Consider the following 22,380-nt stretch of genomic DNA (forward strand, 5'->3'; position numbering starts at 1 on the left):
GTCCGTGGAAATGTCTTACGATGGACTTCATCACGGGACTACCCCCAAGCGAGGGGTTCGATGCGATATTCGTGGTGGTGGATCGATTTTCGAAGATGGCACATTTCATACCCACCACAACGGAAGTGGATGCGGAAGGTGTGGCGAAGCTGTTCTTTGAACAAGTGGTTCGAGTGCGGGGAAGGCCAGAAGAGATTATCTCAGATCGAGATAAGATCTTCACGAGTAGGTTTTGGAGGACCCTCCTGGAACAGTATCACACCAAGTTGAAATTCAGCACAGCCTATCACCCACAGACAGGTATGGGGTATTAAGTCAAGTTTGGTGGCCCTAACACTTCTTGACAGATGGACAAACGGAAAGGGTGAATAGGCAGCTGGAGGATTATTTGCGATGCTATGTCTCGGGAGACTAGACCGATTGGGTAAGTCATTTGGGACTTGCGGAAATGTGTTATAACAACTCACCACATTCGAGTATCGGGGTGAGTCCATGGGAAGTCATCAATGGGCGAGTTATTGAAGGTCCTGTGGAACTCAGCGTGGCCGAGTATCATGGAGAGCTACCCGCAGTGGAGGCATTCACGGCGGAAAGACTCAACATTTGGAATCTAGTGAGGGATTCCTTGGAACGGGCTCAACAAAGGCAGACCAAGTACGCGAACCTAAAGCGCCGGGATGTAGAGTTCCAAGCTAGGGAGAAGGTGTGGCTGAACACCAAGAACCTCAGGCTACCAAGTGGGATCAGCCGAAAGTTGACCCAAAGGTAAAAATGAATGTATTCCTGTAAATGAATTGATCTTGAGTTCCTTAAGCAGGTTCGCGGGGCCTTACGAGATTGAGGCACGAATCGGTAAAGTGGCTTACCGACTCCGACTTCCTCGAGAGATGGGGAAGATGCACCCAGTGTTCCACGTGAACTTACTCAAGCCGTACTTTGAGGATCCGCTTCGCAAGGACCAAGTAAGACCTTTACCTGAGGTTATCCAAGGGGAAGAGGAATACGAAGTCGAGGCCATCCTCAATGCGCGCAAGAGCAAGCGACAAGGACGCGAGGTGAGAGAGTTCCATGTGAAGTGGAAAGGATTTCCACACTACGAAGCAACATGGGAACCAGAGGAGAACCTAGCGAACGCGCGAGATCTAGTGGAGGAATTTTTGCAAAGTAGAACTCTATGTACTTATGCAAAGTTCAATTAAAAATATCAATTTGCAAAGTTGAGCAAGTGGCATATGTTGGGACCCGAAGGCATGCCGAAGGTAAGCTAATTAGCATGGGTTAGCTAGGTCGACCAGGTGTAGGGAGCTACGCCCGACTCCCTGCGGGGATGTCGAATCCGTAGACGTATTCTACGGAGGTTGGGTTCGAGTCCCAACCCCCTAGTAAAGCAAGGCTGGGTTCAAGTCCCGACCCCATACTAGGGCGTGGTGAGGTGAGGAGTATAGGGACACCTATATTCCGTTGTCATGAGCTCTTGGCCGGGGAGGCTAACTTAGGCACACTGCTAAGTGGGGGGATGCCCCCGGAGACATGGTCAACAAGTCGTAGGATCAAAAGAGAGACGTTCGATGTGGGCATCGAACTTCTTCTATGGGTGGTGGAGTTGTAAGGAACCAACTCGCCGAGGTGTCGTAGGCTAAAAGAACCCCGAAAGCATGACCAAAATGACAAAGAGTTCATCGGATGGGACCAAGTCGAAGATCGAGTCCAAGACCGACTCTAGGACCGAGTTCGAGATAGAGTCCGGAATCGAGTCCGAGACCGACTCGGGGACCGAGTTCGAGTTCGAGTTCGAGACCGAGTTCGAGACGGAGTCCGAGATCCGAAATCGGGTCCGAGACCGAGTCCGAGGTCGAGTCCGAGGTCGGGTCCGAGATCAGGTCCGAGATCGAGTCCGAGACCGAATCCGAAGTCGGATCCGAAATCGGGTCCGAGATCGAGCCAGAGACTAAGTCCAAATACTAATATGGGTCAAGGGGTGAAAGCCCAAAGCGTGCGTCTCCCAGGGGGGGGGGGCTGCAGGGGGTTCCAAAAGTATAGTAGGGATAGTGAGGTCCAGGAACCAGTTTTGAAGGGACTCTCCAGTTGGGCTTCCAAACCGACTTGAGGTTGAGACTGGGACCGAGGGGCCTTGGGTGGGAGTGAGCATGGACTTGGTTGGTGCCGGAGGGGCCATCCAAGGAAGTGCTCAAGAGTAGCTCCCACTCCCGAAAGGGAAACCGATTGCGGTGCTCCCGGCTCATGTGGAGTGGTGCCCCACTTGAGTACCATGCGGCTCATTGGTCCTCGCCCTTCCTAGGGGCTTGGGCCTTCATTCGGGATGGAAGTGGGGGGGTAGAGGTACCCATACCGGGCCGCTAGGCCACGGTGTTTCGCCCCGGCGTCCCGAAGCAAGTGTTGCACTCAAGACTTGGGATTTAGAGGGTCCCATGATCAAGTCTTGTGGTACCAAGGGATGTTAGGAACCTGGAAGCTTGGTGTGCTTGGCTGCTTGTGCTTGCGGGGAGTGTAGCCGAACCTTAAGTCCAGTCTAACTCGGGGAGGGGGATTAGGAGAGATTGGGAATCCATGGATGGATGGCTAACACTCTGTTGCTCGTGCAGTGAGTAGCTGAAAGCAAGTAGGACCAAGTAGGAGTTGGTACCATAGGCGAGAACCTTGGCGAGGGAACTTAGCAAAAGCCAAGGCAGTGTTGGACGGATAGATGAGGTAAGCTAGCAAATTGGAAAGGAAAAATTTGTGGCTTACAGTTGTGTGACACAAATCCCTAAGCCCCAAAGTGGAGCCAAAAGGGTGCCACGTGGTAGTGGCCGAAGCGAAATCCAAACGAACATAACACGTTTGGACTAAAAGCTCTGACTTGAAAAGTCGAAAGCGGGAGTGGAACTCCCAATGAAGTGCTCAAGGAACAAGCATGAACAAGCATGGAGTCCGAGATGGACCCAAGATAGAGTTCGAGATGGACCCGAGATGGAGTCCAAGATGGAGTCCGAGATGGAGTCTGAGATGGACCTGAAATGGAGTCTGAGATGGACCCAAAATGGAGTTTGAGATGGACCCGAGATGGAGTTCGAGATGCAATCTGAGATGGACCAAAGATGGAGTCCAAGATAGACCCGAGATGAAGTCCGAGATGGACCCAAGATGGAGTTCAAGATGGAACCAAGGCCGAGACCGAGATTGAGACCGAGACCGAGTCCAAGTTCGAGTCCGAGACCGAGTCCGAGACCGAGACTGAGACTGAGCCCTAGTCCGAGTCTTAGTCCGAATACTAATATAGGCTGTTGGGTGAAAGCCCAAAGCGATCGCCCCCTAGGGTAGGGGGGGGCTGTAGGGGGTTCCAAAAGTATAGTGGAGAGAGTGTGGGGGTTGGAGCCTAGTGGAGTCAGTCTGGCTAGGAAAGGCTAGTTTGGCCCAAGAAGGTTGTGCCCAGGTGTCAAGTGATGAGTTAACCACTGGGAAGTCTAAGACTAGAGTGAATACAAACCAACAAGTGGGGTAGTTTGGTGAAGTGTTCAAGAGCTGGCTCTAGTTCTCCCAAGAGATTGAAATGGTCGATGCTCCCAGTCCAAGCATGGGTGGCACTACTTACTTGGATACCTAGTGCTGCTCAATTGAACCTCGCTCTAAGCCTATGGCTAAAGCACCCAAAGGTGAAAGGTGGGGAAAGTACCCATGAGGCTCGCATAGGGCCACAGTGTTCCGAAATGTTGTCCCAAAGTCCCAAACTATGGAAAGAAAGAGAAGCAGCCCTTTGGTATAGTGACCAAAGATACAGTCATGTGGTGAGGAAGTCCTAGAGGACAGTGGACTTAATGGTCAAGTTCATGGGCTTTGTCTCAGTGGCAGTGTTGGCGAACATGGCCATGGACAGAAAAGGGACTTGGTAAGGACTGTAAAATAGATATTGGAGAAGGCTGTACCCCATGTTTGCAAGCATCCTAAGGATGCTAAGGAGTGGATCTAGGATGATCACTCATGAACAGATGGCCCAGTCTTATAAAAATTGGACTATGATGTGGGTGGTGTTAGACCACCGGTGTGGCCAAGCTGAATGGGCATAGCCTTAGTGTAACGAGCTAATATGTCAGTGGTACCTTGGGATGTCGGTCATAGGATTAGACACGTGGAGCACTTGGACCAAGTGCAAAGGTTGAGTGGCATAGATGCCATTCTCGGGACTAGCAAGCCCCAAGTTTTGAATTGGATTTATGGAGGTTGTGAATGAGACTCCTCCAAGTGGTCGGAGGTGTGGTTAAGTGACTAAAGTAGAATGAAAAAATTAGTCACTTACATTTATTCCTTAACCTCACAAGGACCTTATCCTTATTTTAGCCATAAGATCACCTAGTGATCTAACATTGACACCTTAACAAGTTTGCCAATAGATACTAGGTCTTCTAGACCTTTAAGTTGTTGACCATGACCCCAGGGGCATCCTCCACACTTGGCAGTGCACCCAAGCCAGCCCTTTCGGCCAAGGGTCCATAGCAACTGAGACTAGATGTCCCCATCTCATTCACTACATCCTTGGTGCCACTCGCACCAAAGTGTTTAAGTTAGATATGCCGAGCCACACTAAGCAATCTAACTATACATCCATGACCACCGAAAAAATGAGTGTCCTCATACCATCACCACGCCTTGGCAATGCGGAAGAACTAGGTTCCTAAGCTATGATCTGTAGTGTGTTTTAAATATAAGTTGGTGCACCGGCGTAGGGAGTCACGCTAGGCATCTTGTGTGATGCCGTTCGTAGATGCATATACGGAGGTTGGGTTCGAGTCCCAACCCTCTAGTGCTTGGGTTCGAGTCCCAAATCACTAGGGCGTGGTGATGGTTTGGAATATGAGGACACTCATATTTCGGTGGTCATGGACTCTCAGTGGGGAGACTGGTTTGGGCACACCGCCAAAAGAGGGATGCCTTGGAGTCATGATGCATGGTTAGATTGCTTATTGTGAAAGCTCGGCATATCTAACTTGAACGCTTTGGTGCAAGTGGCACCAAGGACGTGGTGAGTGAGATGGGGACACCTAATCTTAGTTGCTATGGACCCTTGGCCGTAAGGGTTGGCTTGGATGCACCGCCAAGTGTGGGGGATGCCCCCGGGGTTATAGTCAACAACTTGAAGGTACAAATACCTCTTGGCAACTCTGTTAAGGTGCCAAGGTGAGATCATTAGGTGATCTTATGGCCAAATAAAGACAAGGTCCTTGGTTGGCTAAGGAAGGAAGTTCCTGGTTCAAAATGTTGATTTGAACTATTTAAGATGGTGTGGCTTGGTCAAAGTGATTAAGTGGGAAGAGCACCTAAGGGAAATAAGCTGTGTCTATGCAATGGCATAGTGAGTCCGAGGAAAGTAGTCTCTATAAGAGATCCATGGGAGGGTCACGAAGTTGGGCCGTGGATAGAGCCCATAGTAGAAGATGCTAAAGAGACGTACTAGGAGTGAACATCCTCCGGACTTGGCAAAGAAGAATCTTTGCTATGGAATCGAATGGATACCTCGAAAATGGAGATAGTGATCCTATGTTGCTGGGTGCAACAATCAAGGATAGGAGCAAAGGACTAGTGGCCAAGTTTGGGCCATGGAATTTAATGGAAGGGATCCAAATAGCAAAGTTAGCCAAGGAATACTAATGTGTTTGATGCTAACGGCTTGTGGGAAAGGAAGTGGACTTCCAAGGATGGATTCCTAAGTGCTCCAATTTGGCGAAGTAAAAGCTCCAAGTGAGGGAGCGGCAAAGTAGCCAAAAGATAGGGCCGTGAACAGCCCTAGCACAAAATATGATAACTGGAACTCAGTGCCAAAGGTGGCATGAAATCGAACAGAAGATGATGGTGCCCTCAAGTGGAGAACTTCCTAGGATGAGGAAGTGGAGTTGCACAATATGTGCAATGCAAGGTGTCGGAGACACCTAGGAAATTGACTTCGAGAAGTCAGAATTAAAAGTTCCAAAGTGCAAGGGTTATAGCGCTGGAAAGTGAGACCACTCGAGAACGAGTAGTGGGATCGAGTTAGAAAAGGTGTCTCTAACAGGTTTAGGGAGAACTAAACCAATAAAAGGAGAGAACCACCACAAGTGGTCAAATGAGCCTTTAAGTTGGAGAGGCTATGCTCCTTAGAGGATGGACAAGGCATGGTGAGCCTTGGGTGTCAAACCATAGACAGATATTGGCTGGGTGCCAAGGATGGAAATGGTAACACATGCGGGTGTTACTTTATGAAAGGGTTTATCGTTCGATGAGGACATCGAACTTCATCTATGGGTGGTGGAGTTGTGAGACACAAAATCCCTAGGCCCCAAAGTGGAGCCGGAAGGGTGCCATGTGGTGGTGGCCAAAGCGAAAACCAAACGAGCGTAACACATTTGGACTAAAAGCCCTGACTTGAAAGGTCGAGAGCGGGAGTGGAACTCCCAACAAAGTGCTCGAGGAACGAGCACGAAGGGAGCAATAAGCGAGGCTCCAAAAAAGGACCCAAAAGGACCAACACATGACACGTGGAAGTGTCCAAGATGGACCCGAGTTGGAGTCTGAAGTGGAGTCCAAGAAGCACCCCAAGATGGAGTCCGAGGTGGAGTCCGAGGTGACCCAAGATAGAGTCCGAGATGGATCCAAGATGGAGTCCGAAATGGACCTAAGATGGAGTCCGAGATGGAGTCTGAGGTGGAGTCCGAGGTGGAGTCCGAGGTGGACCCGAGATGGACCCGAAATGGAGTCCGAGATGGAGTCCGAGATGGACCCAAGATGGAGTCCGAGATGGACCTGAGATGGAGTCCGAGATGGAGTCCGAGATGGACCCGAGATGGAGTCCGAGATGGAGTTCAAGATGGACCCGAGATGGAGTCCGAAGTCGAGACCGGGACCGAGACCGAGACCGGGACCGAGACCGAGACCGGGACCGAGACCGAGACTGAGATCGGGACCGAGACCGAGGCCGAGGCCGAGACCGAGGCCGAGGCCGAGACCGAGGCCGAGGCCGAGACCGAGGCCGAGGCCGAGACCGAGGCCGAGGCCGAGACCGAGGCCGAGGCCGAGACCGAGGCCGAGGCCGAGACCGAGTCCGAGTTCAAGTCTGAGAGGGTGAAAGCCCAAAGCGTTCGTCTCCCAGACCCTAGGGGGTTTGGTGAGCTCCAAAAGTATAGTAGGGTGAGGACTGCAGTGGAGCCAGTTTGGCCAGGAAAGGCCAGTTTGGCCCAGGAAGGCCGGACCCAGTGTTGGGTGATGAGCTGCTCACTGGGAAGTCCAAGACTAGAGTGAACACAGACCGACAAGCAGGGTAGTTTGGTGAAGTGTTCAAGAGCCGGCTCTAGTTCCCCCGGGAGATCGACTGGCCGATGCTCCCAGTCCAAGTGTGGGTGGCACTACTTACTTGGATACCTGGTGTGGCTCAACGGAACCTCGCTCTAAGCCCATGGCTAGAGCACCAAAAGGCGAGAGGTGGGGAGAGTACCCATGAGGCTTGCGTAAGGCCACGGTGTTCCAAAATGTTGTCCCAAAGTCCCAAACGGTGAAAGGGAAGAGGAACAATCCTCTAGTGCCGTGACCAAAGATACGGTCACATGGTGAGGAAGTCCCAAAGGATAGAGGGACTTAGAGGTCGGGCTTGCAGGCCTTGATTTAGTGGCAGTGTTGGCGAACACGGCCGTAGACAGAAAGGGACTTGATGAGAACTGAAAGGGGACATCGGGGAAAGCTATTCCCCATGTCTGTGGGCATCCTAAGGATGCTAAGGAGTGGATCTGGGATGACCACTCATGGACAGATGGCCCAGTCTTGGAGAGACGGGATTGCAATGTAAGTGGTGTTGGACCACCGATGTGACTAAGGTGAAAGGGCATGGCCTAGCGTAATGGGCTGGTATATTGGTGGTACCTTGGAGTGCCGGTCATGGGATCAGACATGTGGAGCACTTGGACTAAGTGCAAAGGGGGAGTGGTATGGATGCCATTCTCGGGGCTAGCAAGCCCCAAGTTCTAACTGGGACTTATGGAGGTTGTGAACGAGACTCCTCTAAGTGGTCGAAGGTGCAGTTAAGTGACTAAAGTAAAATGGAAAAATTAGTCGCTTACAATGTCTTTTAGCTTAGGCTATGCCATTCCTATTTCCATTAAGATTCCTTTAGGAAGGGGTTCTCATGAACTGCCAACTTAACCTCAAGGCATCACCCCTTAGCATATTTGGTATCTCCACACCATCGGTTCCATGAGCCTATCTTTATAACACTTTCTGCTTGTGTCTAGGTTTTTGCCAAGATCAATACAGTTGTTTCTTATACCAACCATCCGTTAGCACTACATCATAGTGTTTACACACAACTTTGTGTCAAAGTTGTTTTGCTTTGGAAATACCTTTCCCACGACTTTAGTATGGCACATTCTGCCATCAATGAGATACCCATTGTTCTCATACTTGGATTTCATGATCTTCCCCATCCTTCGGGGGTACAACACACCTCAGTCCAAATGCTTCCATTCATTCTTTAGGACCATTCCTTGACTCCATTTGAGTCATCTAGCTTTTTGGACTTCATTAATCTGGTGACTTATAAGGTCTTATTTTTGAGGTGTCAGCTCATTAGAATACAACTTTTTGTATTCATGTCCTATTTATAAAGACCATTTTTGCAAATGCTACTCCGACACTTGATTATTTTTTATTCCATATGGGCTACTTTTGCCCCTTATGACTATTTGTCCATGTGATGAAAATACCAACTCATCCTCTAAGTACACCCCCAATCCCTTGGGTTAAACTATCATTTATTAAGGGTAGCCCTGGCTACTATTTCAAGGACTTGTGTCCTCATCCGTATTTGACCTCACATAGTCATTAATTCTGGTTTCAAATTTATGAGCACCACCCTCAATTTGAGGATAATTTTGTGACTCCTTTACTGTTTTGGAGTCTTTATCTTTTCCGTGATCCCAACTACAGTTGTTTACCACAACTACAATAGCCAATTTGCTAAATCAAATGCTCATCTAGATCACATCCTCAACTCTCTAAGGAAAACTTTATACTGTTCCCAAGATCCCAAAGTCATTTCATTATTGGCCCCTTTCTATCCACCATCTCGCCTACAAGTTCACACATGAACTGTAGTGGAGAGCCATGTCTTCTTAACCTGCTACTCCTCAAGGATAACCCCACTTCTAGGATCTTGCAATGCCAACACCAGTAGTGATATACTTGAGCACCAATAAAAGTCAGACTAAGGAACAACTCCAATACCAAATTGTAAACAACTAATTTTTCCATTCTACTTTAGTCACTTAACCACACCTCCAACCACTTGGAAGAGTCTCATTCACAACCTCCATAAGTCTAATTCAAGACTTGGGGCTTGTTAGCCCTGAGAATGGCATCCATGCCACTCAACCTTTGCACTTGGTCCAAGTGCTCCACGTGTTAGATCCCACAACCAACACCCCAAGGTACCACTAACATATCAGCCTGTTACACTAAGGCCACGCCTATTCATCTTGGTCACACCGGTGGTCCAACACCACCTATATCACAATCCCGTCTTTCACATACTAGGCCATCCATCCAAGAGTGATCATTCTAGATCCACTCCTTAGCATCCTTAGGATGCTCACAAATATGGGAAACAGCCTCTATAATATCCCTTTTTCGGTCCCTACCAAGTCCCTTTCTGTCTATGGCTGTATTCGCCAACACTACCACTAAATCAAGGCCTATAGCCCCAACCACCAAGTCCTACTGTCTTCTAAGACTTCCTCACCATGTGGCTGTATCCTTGGTTGCCACTCTAGAGGGCTACTCTTCTTCCTTTCCATAGTTTGAGACTATGGGATAACATTTCGAAATACTATGGCCCTATGTGAGTCTCATGGTACTCTCCCCACCTTCCGCCTTTGGGTTCTCTAGCTATGGGTTTAAAGCAAGGTTTTGCTGAGCCACACCAAGTATCCAAGTACATAGTCCCACCCATGCTTAGACTGGGAGCATTAACCATTTGATCTCTCGGGGGAACTAGAGTCGGCTCTTGAACACTTCACTAAGCTACCCTACTTGTTTGTCCATATTCACTCTAGCCTTGGACTTCCCAATGGTTATCTCATCACCCAATAGTTGAGCATGGCCTTCTTGGGCCAAACTGGCCTTTCCTGGCCAAACTGGCTCCACTAGGGTCGAACCCCCACACTCTCCCAACTATACTTTTGGAACCCCCTGTAGCTCCCCCCCCCGGATGATCACTTTGGCCCAACTATACTTTTGGAACCCCCTTTAGCTCCCCCCCCCGGATGATCACTTTGGGCTTTCACCCAACAGCCTGTATTAGTATTCAGACTCAGACTCAGTTTCGGTCTTGGTCTTGGTCTCGGTCTCTGTCTTAGTTCCATCTTGGACTCCATCTTGAACTCCATCTCGGACTCTATCTCGGGTCCATCTTGGACTCTATCTAGGCTCCATCTCAGACTCCATCTTGGTTTCATCTCGAACTCCATCTCGGACTCCATCTCAGGTCCATCTCGGACTCCATCTCAGGTCCATCTCGGACTCCATCTCGGGTCTATCTCGAACTCCATCTCAGGTCCATCTCAAACTCCATCTCGGACTCCATCTCGAGTCCATCTCAGACTCCATTTTGGACTCCATCTTAGGTCCATCTCGAACTCCATCTTGAACTCCATCTCAGGTCCATCTTGGACTCCTCCTTAGACTCCTTCTTTGACACTTCCACATGTCATGTGTTGGTCCTCTTGTCCCTTTTCTAAGGACTCACTTGTTACTTGCTTCATGCTCGTTCCTCGAGCCCTTCGTTGGGAGTTCCACTCCCACTCTCGACTTTTCGAATCAGAATTTTTATTCCAAACGTGTTATTCCCATTTGGCTTCCACTTCGGCCACTGCCACATGGCACCCTTTCAACTCCACTTTTGAGGCTTTGGGATTTGTGTCTCACACATTTGCAATAAAGGAACAATGTGTTCGAGTGGAGTTAAAGCTTTTACATCATAAGCAAGCTTGAATAGTATTGAGTTTATTGAAACCATATAAACTATTTAGTATGCCCAAAGAGCACTAAAGGTGCATTCATCCCAATCTTTTTAATTTGTTTTCATAATCTTTTTAAGTGTTTTATTTGTAAATTTGAGAGTAGTATGATGTTAAAGCTTTGTGTTTGATCGTGAATTCTTCAGTTAGAATCTTGATTATTTCATTGATCCGGACCTTCTTACCAAATTATAAACTTTTGAATTTAAACTTTTTGGAAAGCCCAACTTAGTATTACTTAAACTCAAAGACCATTAACCTTAAATATTTCAAGACCCTTAACTAATTGGGAAAAAGGGTGCACTTTTATTCATGGGCCTTTTCCCTTTATACTTAAACCCTTATAAATCACTCTTAAACTTATCTCAACTCATCAAAACCTTGTCCCACCTCCTGATTAACAAGTATATATTTGAGAGAACAATGTAGGCAATCGTGCATCCAGTCTCCAGTGCTCTCAAAGATCTTTACTATGACTCTTTGTAAGGAACCAACTCTCCAAAGTGTCATAGGCTAAAGGATCCCCAAAAGCACGATTGAAATGATAAAAAATTTATCAAATGAGACTAAGTCCGAAATTGAATCCGAGACCGACTTTTAGACTGAATTTAATACCAAATCTAAGATCAAGTTTGAGACCAGCTCCGAGACCAAGTGCGAGACCAAGTCAAAGACCAAGTTTGAGACTAAGTCCGAGATCCAAGATTGGGTCTGAGACCGAGTTCGAGATCAAGTTCAAGATCAAGTCCGAGGTTGGGTCTGAAATCGAATCCGAGATCGAGTGTGAGACCGAGTCTAAGGTTGAGTCCAAGATTGAGTCTAAGAACGAGTCTAAATACTAATATAGGTCATGGAGTGAAAGCCCAAAGCGTGTGTCTCCATGGCTATAGGGGGTTCCAAAAGTATAGTAGGGATAGTAAGGTCTAAGAATCAATCTTGAAGGAACTCTCCAATTGTGCTTCCAAACTGACTTGAGGTTAAGATTAAAGCTTAGGGGCCTTAGGTGGGAGTAAGCATGGGTTCGGGTGGTGCTGGAAGGGCCACCCAAGGAAGTGCTTAAGAGTAACTCTCACTCCCGAAAAGGAAACCAACTACAATGCTTTTGACTCATATAAAGTGGTGCCCCACTTAAGTACTTTGTGGCTCATTGGTCTTCATATAGAGTGATGCCCCACTTAAGTACTTTGTGCTTTGTGGCTCATTGGTCTTCATATAGAGTGGTGCCCCACTTAAGTACTTTGTGCTCCACCAAGAGGAAGGACATACACATGGATGCCCAATATGTACAATTTCAAATTTAGGGTAGGAATATACCTTGCTTAAGGGTATATTATATTTTTTAGTAGCCACTAATTAATGGGAATCGAACCTATGCCATTTGCTCTAATACCACATGTAACGCACTTTATTTCTCTCCCCTTAAACCAACTGAAAAAGGGGCAATTACTTGATAAAAAAGCCTTTAGTGGCTATTTTATCCCCATTTATCTCCCAAGGTTCTAAGGATTCACAGTGACAGTATATCCAAATCTCATCCCATGATTACATACGCTACATCTATACTAGGCAGTTAAGCCATAGTGTTTCCCCCCAACACCCCGAAGCAAATATTACACCTAAAGTTTAGAATTTAAAGGGTTTCATGATTAAATCTTGTTGTATTAAGGGATGTTAAGGACCTGGAGGCTTGGTGTGCTTAACTGCTTATGCCTATAAGAAGTGTAGTCGAACTTTAAATCCAGTCTAACCTAAGGAAAGGGATTATGAGAGAATTTAGGAATCCCTAGATAGATGGTTAATGCTTCGTTGCTTGTACAATGAATTGCTGAAACCAAATAGAAATTGGTACAATAGATGAGAACTTTGGCGAGGGAACTTAACTAAAGCCAAAACTGTAGTGGTCGAATAAATAAAATAAACTAGCAAATTGGAAAGAAAAAATTATAACTTACACTCTCTTAGCACAATCTATGATGGAGGAGAGAAACTCCCAATAGTGACATCAAAATCATGACATCTCAAAGGAATAGCATTAAGTTGACAAGCTCCTTAGCACTCAGAGTTCTCCTGGATCTGCCCAAGATGTTGATCAGGCAAATATAGAGTGCCCTCTCCTCAGCACCATCCCAAAGGCTTGGCTGATCAAGATGAAGTGTTCTCAGCTTGGCTAGACTGACATGGCCACACAAAGTTACAATGCTCTGGAATGTCACCTAGTCCAGCTCAGGATTCATAAGCTGGAAGAGTTCCACTGCTCAGACCATGGGCATCCAGGAAACCAAGATGTACATTTTCATGCTCTCCAACATGCTCCTGGTGGGGGCCATGTTGATGTAAACTTGCATGAGAGCTATCCATTAGACAATGATCTTGCGTAGGATCTTGTGAACGGCCTCTTGAAATGCCCATTCTCCGAGCTGATCCTTTTGGCGAAAGTAAACTGCAGGGCATCCAAGAGCTTCTGATGACTACATTCCGGGAGTTTACGTCGCCATTGCCCAAACTTGCTTTTGGTATGCTCAACGCGAGCGATGATAAAGATTTGGAAGAATCCTTGAAGGAGGATGGAGCGAGTGAAAAAGAGGCCGCCGAGGGTGAGGGTTTCTTTCTTTTGTTGGCTGCTACTTATCCATTGATGCTTTCAGTCCGGCGAATGAACAAGACAGATGCAAGGTAAGAACCGTTACAGAAACGTACGTACTAATGTAGATCTGATGCCATTGCGCAGCTCCGACTTTGTCATGGGCTATGCCAAAGAGACTCCAGATCTTTTTGCAGAAGACGATGACGATGTAGAAGACCCGACTAGCCTGCAGCACAGGCACTCCAATGTTTTCGTCAAAGTTTACTGGGGCTTTTGCGAGGAACTGCGGGTGGCGGTGGACCTCAAGAACAGCACCAGTGGAAGGTACATAAGAAACCAAATAGCTCAAAGCTCTTGACATGAAAACATTTGCTGCAGTAGTGAGAATGTCTATCAGCTGGCTGCTGTTGTGATGAAAAACCTGGCTCTAGAACGAAGGGAGCAGTTTGCATCCAGGTGTGGGGCACGGTGAGATGGTACTACGGGTATGTCGAAATCCACGAGTTTCTTCAAGTGGAAAACGAGAGTCTGGCTTGTAAGTGCAGAACAGAATATTCGTCTCCTAACTCGATCTAGGTTTTCCTCTGACGAAGAGAGAAGCTCTTTCTTTGACCGTCCCGGGGAGTGTGCCACCACATCGGAGAATGATCCGGAAGAAATTTGCGGAATGGAAGGCGAATCTTTATGGTCAAGAGATGAAGATCCCAGATGGGAGGTATCCAGTGGGCAGGCTTTTCATCGATCCATGGGTATAGAGTTTCAATTTGATCTGTTTTTATTGTTTATTCGCATGAGTTTTAGGGACAAAGGATGTCAGGTTTTCGTCTAGACCAGAAGCTGACGGCGAGCTCGCGGCTGTTTTACAAAGGGATGCTGAAAACCTTGGTGGGTCGGGAGGTGACGAAATGGACTCCTCGCGACGTGAGTTTTTTTTTTTACAATGCGTATTATAGGAGAGGGGAGACGGTTAAGTTGGCGGAAAAGATCGGTATTCCAGAGGATCAATGATGTACCAGGGCTCATGCAAGAGTTGAAAAAATCTCGAGAAACTGGAAAATGTTGTTGATATGCATTTCAATAAAGTTGTATTTTGTTCCTAGTCGATCATTGCATATGTGGTGGCATCCTTGATCCCAGATCCGTGACTGTGAGTCTATGGTTGACTTGATGATAACAGCACACACGCACCAGGGGCAAATTGTGGCAGGGAAATCAACCTTTGACAAAATGCCAGCCAAAGATCTCATGTTGTGGACGAATTAGGCGGAGTGGCGAAAAAATCCTCAGACTTCCGCCGCAGCCTCTCTGAGCCTCCCGACTTCCCAATCACCTTCCTATCCACAAAATCGAATGGGTGGCGGTCTATATATTACATTAATAATATTAAATCAACAAAGGCAAAACCTTTGGCGGCGGGAGATGAGCGACGAGGAAGCGAGAAAAGCAGACCCGGGAACACTAAGCAGAATAAAAATAGAGTGGCGGGGAGGTACCCTCGAGCGCGCAAACCCAAGATTGATCGGGGGCGGTGTCGATCGAGAGAGCGAAGCGGCAGCGAGATTGATCGATCTTTAGGTTGCGAGGGTGATGAATCGGATCCTAGGTTCTTGGAGGGGCGCGGGGGGAAAGGGAAGAGGGGAGGGGAAACATGTTGATTCTATCGTTTTCAGGGTGACCGGAATCCATATCCAGTCACCACCCTAACAGCCCTGACTGCTTTAGATCTTCTCCGACGATTTCTAAGAAACAATGCAATTCAATTTTTCATGGTGATCTGTTTTTACAGGGACCAAGGAGATGATCGCTGCTCGACGCTTCTGTGACGAGCTTCACAGCGTCAAGCTCGTCGTGTCTAACCAAGGTATGTTTGTTCCTTCATCTCAAAACCTTTCGGATTATCTTCGCAGGAAACATCCATTCATGAAGCGAGTAGTTTGCTTTCTTTCGAGTAGCATTTTAAAGGCCTCGTTGCTCCGGTAGCCAGGAAAATCTTCACGTAACTTGTCCCAAGGTGCATAGGTCTATCTTTTTCCCACTCTGTTCTATGTGGCCACTGTATTGTAGAGCAAAATGTAAGTCGCCCGGATCGAAACAAGACCTTTTCCAAGCAAAGTTGGTTGCCGCTCGTCATGTTCCTTGCGTAGATCCTGCATTTGATCTCACGCTTTTCTATTGCATCAAGAACCAGACAAGTGTTAAACCTAGAAACCTACTTTAAACGTTTTGAGGGTTAGGGCTTTACAATATTATGGCACTTCTCTGCTTCGTCGTCGACGCCTCGCGCCTCCAGGGCGCTGTTCTTGGATCGATCCAGCAGGTACGATCGCCATGCAGGCCTGCATTGGCATTGGCTTGGCTGATCTTGATCGATTCAGTGCCTGTTGCGGCTTGCCAATCTAGCGGTGTTGCGATCACACCGGAGCGGCGCGCTGCCGGCGATCGAGAGCATAGGCTTGTGCGCCATCAAATTCGATCCGGGGGAGGAATCTTACAAGGTATGGATCTCTTAGTCTTTACCTTTCTCATGGATCCCTCTTGACTTTCAGCTGGAGATTGTCTTTGAGCCCCGAGCGCCTTTCAGCTACAGAGATTTCCACTACGCTGTTGTGAATGGTCTCACGGCTGCTTCTGCGATGTCCCAAGAAGGAACTGGACAAGGTAAACGGACATAACACTTTTCGTTTCACTAACTAACAACTCGATTCGATCGTTCCAGTGTCAAGCTTGTCTTCTCTACTTTCAAGTCAGTGGTCGCCAGAAACAGCAACCAAGAGAATTGTCGTGATCACCAATTGTTTCTGTGAGCCCGCTGCATCCTTTAGACAGGCAATTCTCGTAAGTCCTACTCCAAATACGTAGCTAGTAACTTGGATGAAATCACTCTTTGTGTTTTGCAGGAAGCAGCGGCCAGATGCATCATGATTGACTTCATCGAGCTCGACCTCTCCGATCATACCAACGACCAATGCCTGTACCCTCAGCCCAAGCTCACAGGAGAATTTCATGTCGATATCACGGAGTTCGAGAACTGCACCTTTCAGAGACTGCAATGGAGTTCGTTGCAAAATGGCTCCCTTTGCGTGCTCATGGTGTTTCTGATTGCTTTTGCCAGATTCAGCAAACATGTCACGTCTCGTCAAAGAGTGGCTGCAAGAACTTGGAACCGATGACGAAGGGTCACTCGAAGGAGTGCTTTGCTTCCAGTCACCTTTGCTCAACTCTACCAGGAAGATTTTTTGCACGCTTTATCCCGCCGTGTTGCGACTTCATGACGTGATAAAACCATGCCAGGTCTGTTTCCGAGGTTCTATCATATTTTCTTACCTGACATTTACAAATTCAGGCCTGTCGGTGCCATGGATTACCGCTCGGTTCAATCTTACACTGCAAGAGAGCGATTTGTCCCGTCACAGGAAGTGACCTGGATGACCATGATCTTGCAAGAAGCTGTCTTCAAGTTGGAGAGGACACGGTAATGCAAATGCCTTCGCTGGTTGCTCCTCCAGAGCCTGGTGCAGCTGCTTACTTCCACGTAATTGGCTCCGTCTATCTAGCGCTGCTTAGTGAAAGTGTGCTATTTGGCATGCCGTACGTGGTGGTTTCTTCTTCGGAGGCCGACATTGAACTAAATCCTGGAGGGGCTGTTTCAACAAACAATGATCACGGTACCATAGCATGCACTTTACATTTTTAGATCTGCTAACTCTGTCTGTTGTCCAGTCTTCGCAGCTCTTTGCCAAGAGTTGCACTCTAAGGACACGGGCCTTCTCTGTAAGTCCGACACCGACATTGAAACTGGATGTCCTACTTCGTTCATCTGTTTCTACATTCTGTTGCCATCACAAAATGGCTCTCTCCTGGCCAAGGTAAACATTTGTTTTCGTATCTATCCCCATAAACTACGTTTCCCACCTTAGAGAATTGCCACGTCTGAGGAGCTGCTGCCGTTTCCTCCAGCCATGCGCACCCCAACAAGCGTGCCTGACGATGTGAGGGACATGGTCAGCTTGTCTTTATCCAAGGTAAAAGGAAGGGAAAGGAGCGGTACTTATTTTGCGATTTCTTTAGATGGAAGCGCAATCATACGATCCATTGCAGCATGAACGAGGCTGCGACTCGAAGCTTAGCAACGTTGTAAGCGAAAGCTTGCAGTTTCGGTTAGTTTATAGGTTTTAGGCACACATACCTCACTTCGTTTTGAATTTCAGTTCGTCAGCTCCGGAAGAGATAAGCCTCAGACCAAATAAGCAGTTTGTAACTGCAACCGCGGTTCTGGCTCAGAGCGCTGAGCAACCAATTGGAAGGCTTCGGAAGAATCTTCATAACGTTCTTCCTAGGCAGCAAAATTCAACAACACAAAAGCCATCATTGCCGCTCAACGCCTCACAAGTTTCCAAAGGAAGGTCGAGGAAGACAAAGTCGTGACAACGCAAGCGTCTAATAAGGTGTTGATATTACCATTTTATTCTTGCTACTTATTTCATGTTACAGGTCAACGTGAATAAAATACCGACCAGGTAAGCTTGTAAGAATTATAGTCCTGCTTACGAGTAAAGCTTGCAGCAACTGATACGTATCGACAGCGTTTTAACTGCAAGAGCTGAGAGTTATGCGGGCATACAGTGGCCGCCGTTAGGAGATTCCGACAATGCCTGATTCACTCCATTGGAAGCACCCAATCTTTTTCGAAGGACTCTAGAAGAACAGTGGGGATAAATACCTGAAGGACAGAATAGCGCTGGGTACAAATGCGACGACTCCAAGAGCAACTCCCATCCCAACGATGCCGCCGAAGCCATCGTCGCCACCCCGTGAAAAACTTTGTGGCGTGGCATCAACCGGGGCGGCACAGCCCGGGACCTCGAGATGGTTGCACAGGCGGGGATTTCCATCGAGGATAAAAGTTCCAGTCTGGGGGCCCTGGGGAACGATTCCAGACAGGTTGTTATACGAGACGTTGAGCCGGGTGAGAGTGCCGAGACTCGCAAAGCCGCCCGGAATGCCACCTTGGAGGAGATTGTGCGACATGTCGACCGTGTCCAGAGTCGGGATGGTTCCAAAGCCTGTCGGGATTTCTCCTGTGAGAGAATTGTAGGCGAGACCAAGGACTATAAGATCCTCCATCCTGCCAAGTTCAAGCGGTATCTCTCCAGTGAGGTTGTTGTTCGAGACGTCCAAGTAAATGGGGCTGCTGAGATCGAGAGTAACCGGGGGAAAGAAACCGACGTGAGCATCACACCTGGTTCTCGCGGCAAGCAATGCTTCAAAATCCTCCAGCGCAATTCCCTGGACTCCGAAAACTCCACTCGCTCCAGTGCAGGTTGGAAGAGCCAGCGCCGGTGTCACGTACCTCAACTCTCCCAAGTTTCTCTCTACTCGAGGTACCAGTGTCAGGACGCTACTCGAGCTTTTGCCGATGCGAGCAGGGATATTTCCACTCAGCAAGTTGCCGGCAAAGTCTATCACCAGCAAATTCTCGCACTGCTCGAGCTCTGATGGAATCTCTCCTTGCAGGCGATTGTCTCTTAGCTGGAGTATGGTCATCCTGTGGAGGCGTCCCAGCGCAGCAGGTATCTCACCACTAAGCCTGTTGTTGCTCAAGCTCAACCATTGCAGGTCTTGCAGGTCGGAGAGCTGTGATGGAACCTCTCCCTCGAAACGATTGAAACTCAGCATCAAGTTGACCAGGTTTTTGCATTTTGCCAAAGCGGATGGTATTTGTCCTTCGAAGCTATTCGCCCAGAGGATCAGGTGCCTGAGCTGCGGATGGTTTTCGCATAGGCTGCTGGGGAGTTCTCCGGCAAGCGTGTTGAAGCTCACGTCCAGCATCTTCAAACTAGCACACCTTTGGAGGGAGGCAAACACATTGTGCTCACCATCCAGGCGATTGTTCTGTAGGAGCAAACTTTCCAGGCTTGAGTTGGAGCTGCAAAGCTGCTGGTTTCCTATGGTGGTGAGATTGTTGGAGCTGAGATCCATGTACCTCGTGAGCACTCCAATATGCGCTGGAACCTCACCCGTGAATTTGTTGTAGGCGGCATCGATCCTCTCAACGACGGGAAAGAAGCTGCTCAAGCTGGAGTTGTGCGAGCGCTGGCTTGCTCCAAACAGCGAGAAGAAATCCCCGGAGAAGGCGTTGCGAGCGATAGCGAGAACTTTCAGTGAGGTACATCTGCTTTCGGGAGCGAATAACTCTCCCGATATCTGGTTGAACGAGATGTTGATACTAATCAGGTTTTTGCAGCCGGGGAAAACGATCTGAGAGAGATTGTTGCTGGACAGGAAGACCTTTTGAAGATCAACGCAAGTGGAGAGGATCCTGGGAGGAAACTCGCCGACGAGCCGGTTGTTTGAGACGTCCAAGAGCGTCAAGTTGCAAGACCTCTCCCGGGAGAAGAGGGGCAAGGCAAGCATATCATCGCCAGTGAGCTCGTTGGAAGAAAGGTTGAGAGCTCTGATCGTCCCGCCGCAGTTCTCGAGGATCTGAAGCAGAAGATTATCATCGCCAGTGAGCTTGTTTTGAGACAAGTCGAGAGCTTCCAGGTTGCAACCTCGTAGCGAACGATTGGTGGACGACCCGGTGAAATTGCTCTGAGAGATGTGGAGCTTCTCTAGATGGGACAGGTCTTGGATCGCATCCAGCAGAGCAGGCCTGGGCAGTGATAGTGACTGAAGATCAAGTCCAGTGATCCGGCCCGAGCTGGAGCAGTTGACTCCATGCCAGTGACACGAATCTACGGCAGAACTCGTGTTCCAGGTACTGAGTGTGGATAATGGATCGCTCACCTGGTTCTTAAAGCTCAAGAGCGTTGCACGATCTTCGCCTTTTGCAGCTGCCAGTGACAGAAGCACGAGAATTGCGAGCAACATTCTCCCAAACAACCGAGTAAAGTGACTTGTGACCCCAGTGTCAAATTTGTTTCTTTTATCAGCCACATCAATCATCATCGCTTTTGTTGAAGTCAAGGGTGACTGCTCGCGCTCATTCTCCGACGCGGAAGTCAAAAGGTGAAGTCATTTTTCTTTCAAAAGTCCGTGTTCCACTAGTTTGCAAGATCACAAATCAATAATTTGCTTTGCGCATAGATACATGCTTCGCCCCGCCTGCTATTAAGAAGAGGAGGATGTGGATCATATCCTCAATGTTCCTTGGAGAGCAGAGCAATGACAACATATGACTTACGAGGTATGTGCATTAGGTCTCGGGCGACAAGAGAGAAATCTTTTCAGGAGTTTCTCGTGCGACAAGAGAGAAATCTTTTCAGGAGTTTCTCGCGCTTGAAGAGAGGATGGGGTTCGCTAGCTCATGGATTACAAAGGTGTGGAAGTTTGGGCATGTTTGCTCGGGATGCCGAGCTCCAGTGTAATCTCTTTTTGGATTTTTCTTGGAGGGAATTTTGCAATAAGGAGGAAGAACTGCGCGAGTTCGATTGCAGTCTCAAGTTCCACGTACATTGTATCAAGCAGTGCCCAATCTGCAAAGTCTGTGACAATCGCGGCATTCACAAGTTGATGGAATGCTAGACAAACTTTTCCTTTTCGCATGGACCCAGAGCAGCCATGTGTGATGGGGCGATTTGCGAAGAGGGATAGTGGACACCATGATACGAATATGAACCTGATTTCTGATTGCTTTTGTCAGATTCAGCAAACATGTCACGCCTCGTCAAAGAGTGGCTGCAAGAACTTGGAGCCGATGACCAAGGGTAACTCGAAGGAGTGCTTTGCTTCCAGTCACCTTTGCTCAACTCTACCAGGAAGATTTTTTGCACGCTTTATCCCGCCATGTTGCGACTTCGTGACGTGATAAAACCAGGTTCTATCATATTTTCTTACCGCAAGATCATGTTCATCCAGGTCACATCCTGTGACGGGACAATCGCTCTCGTGCAGTGTAAGATTGAACCGCCATGTCACCGACAGGCCTGAATTTAGAAATGTCTGCAAGAAGCTGTCTTCAAGTTGGAGAGGACACGGTAATGCAAATGCCTTTGCTGGTTGCTCCTCCAGAGCCTGGTGCAGCTGCTTGCTTCCACGCAATTGGCTCCGTCTATCTAGCGCTGCTATCGTGAAAGTGTGCTATTTGGCATGCCGTACGTGGTAGTTTCTTCTGGAGGGGCTGATTCAACAAACAATGATCACGGTACCATAGCATGCACTTTACATTTTTGGATCTGCTAACTCTGTTTGTTGTCCAGTCTTCGCAGCTCTTTGCCAAGAGTTGCACTCTTAAGGACACGGGCCTTCTCTGTAAGTCCGACATCGACATTGAAACTGGATGTCCTACTTCGTTCGTCTGTTTCTACATTCTGTTGCCATCACAAAATGGCTCTCTCCTGGCCAAGGTAAACATTTGTTTTCGTATCTATCTCCATAAACTACGTTTCCTACCTTAGAGAATTGCCACGTATGAGGAGCTGCTGCCTTTTCCTCCAGCCATGCGCACCGCAACAAGCGTGCCTGACGATGTGAGGGACATGGTCAGCTTGTTTTTATCCAAGGTAAAAGGAAGGGAAAGGAGCGGTACTTATTTTGCGATTTCTTTAGATGGAAGCGCAATTATACGATCCATTGCAGCATGAACGAGGCTGCGACTCGAAGCTTCGCAACGTTGTAAGCGAAAGCTTGCAGTTTCGGTTAGTTTATAGGTTTTAGGCACACATACCTCACTTCGTTTTGAATTTCAGTTCGTCAGCTCTGGAAGAGATAAGCCTCAGACCAAATAAGCAGTTTGTAACTGCAACCGCGGTTCTGGCTCAGAGCGCT

General features: G+C 48.0%; 2 protein-coding genes across 2 annotated transcripts; one reads left to right on the top strand and one right to left on the bottom strand.

Moving 5' to 3' along the window:
* The first annotated feature begins 13,292 nt into the window (after nt 1-13,292).
* LOC9645608 lies at nt 13,293-18,048 on the top strand. Its single transcript, XM_024680767.1, has 17 exons — nt 13,293-13,346; nt 13,477-13,703; nt 13,759-13,938; nt 14,046-14,149; nt 14,416-14,535; nt 15,401-15,475; nt 15,849-15,931; nt 15,990-16,109; nt 16,161-16,272; nt 16,331-16,449; nt 16,512-16,668; nt 16,727-16,905; nt 16,958-17,279; nt 17,335-17,480; nt 17,532-17,636; nt 17,683-17,771; nt 17,823-18,048. The coding sequence occupies exons 1-17, from the start codon at nt 13,293-13,295 to the stop codon at nt 18,037-18,039; spliced, it is 2,409 nt and encodes an 802-aa protein (XP_024536535.1). The 3' UTR covers nt 18,040-18,048.
* A 261-nt stretch (nt 18,049-18,309) lies between these two features.
* Nucleotides 18,310-20,559, bottom strand: LOC112348384 (receptor-like protein kinase BRI1-like 3). The gene has a single exon (XM_024680768.1). The coding sequence runs from the start codon at nt 20,557-20,559 to the stop codon at nt 18,310-18,312; it is 2,250 nt and encodes a 749-aa protein (XP_024536536.1).
* Nucleotides 20,560-22,380: the final 1,821 nt, after the last annotated feature.

This window comes from Selaginella moellendorffii, unplaced genomic scaffold (genome assembly GCF_000143415.4).
Source record: "Selaginella moellendorffii unplaced genomic scaffold, v1.0 SELMOscaffold_29, whole genome shotgun sequence".
NCBI lineage: Eukaryota > Viridiplantae > Streptophyta > Lycopodiopsida > Selaginellales > Selaginellaceae > Selaginella > Selaginella moellendorffii.

Bases quoted from the DNA above. Each gene is read 5' to 3' on its own strand.
- LOC9645608 (XM_024680767.1), top strand. From the start codon at position 13,293: ATGGGCATCCAGGAAACCAAGATGTACATTTTCATGCTCTCCAACATG. The intron at 17,481-17,531 runs GTAAACATTTGT...TTCCCACCTTAG, and splicing joins ATGGCTCTCTCCTGGCCAAG to AGAATTGCCACGTCTGAGGA. The intron at 17,772-17,822 runs GTTAGTTTATAG...TTTGAATTTCAG, and splicing joins AGCGAAAGCTTGCAGTTTCG to TTCGTCAGCTCCGGAAGAGA.
- LOC112348384 (XM_024680768.1), bottom strand. From the start codon at position 20,559: ATGATTGATGTGGCTGATAAAAGAAACAAATTTGACACTGGGGTCACA.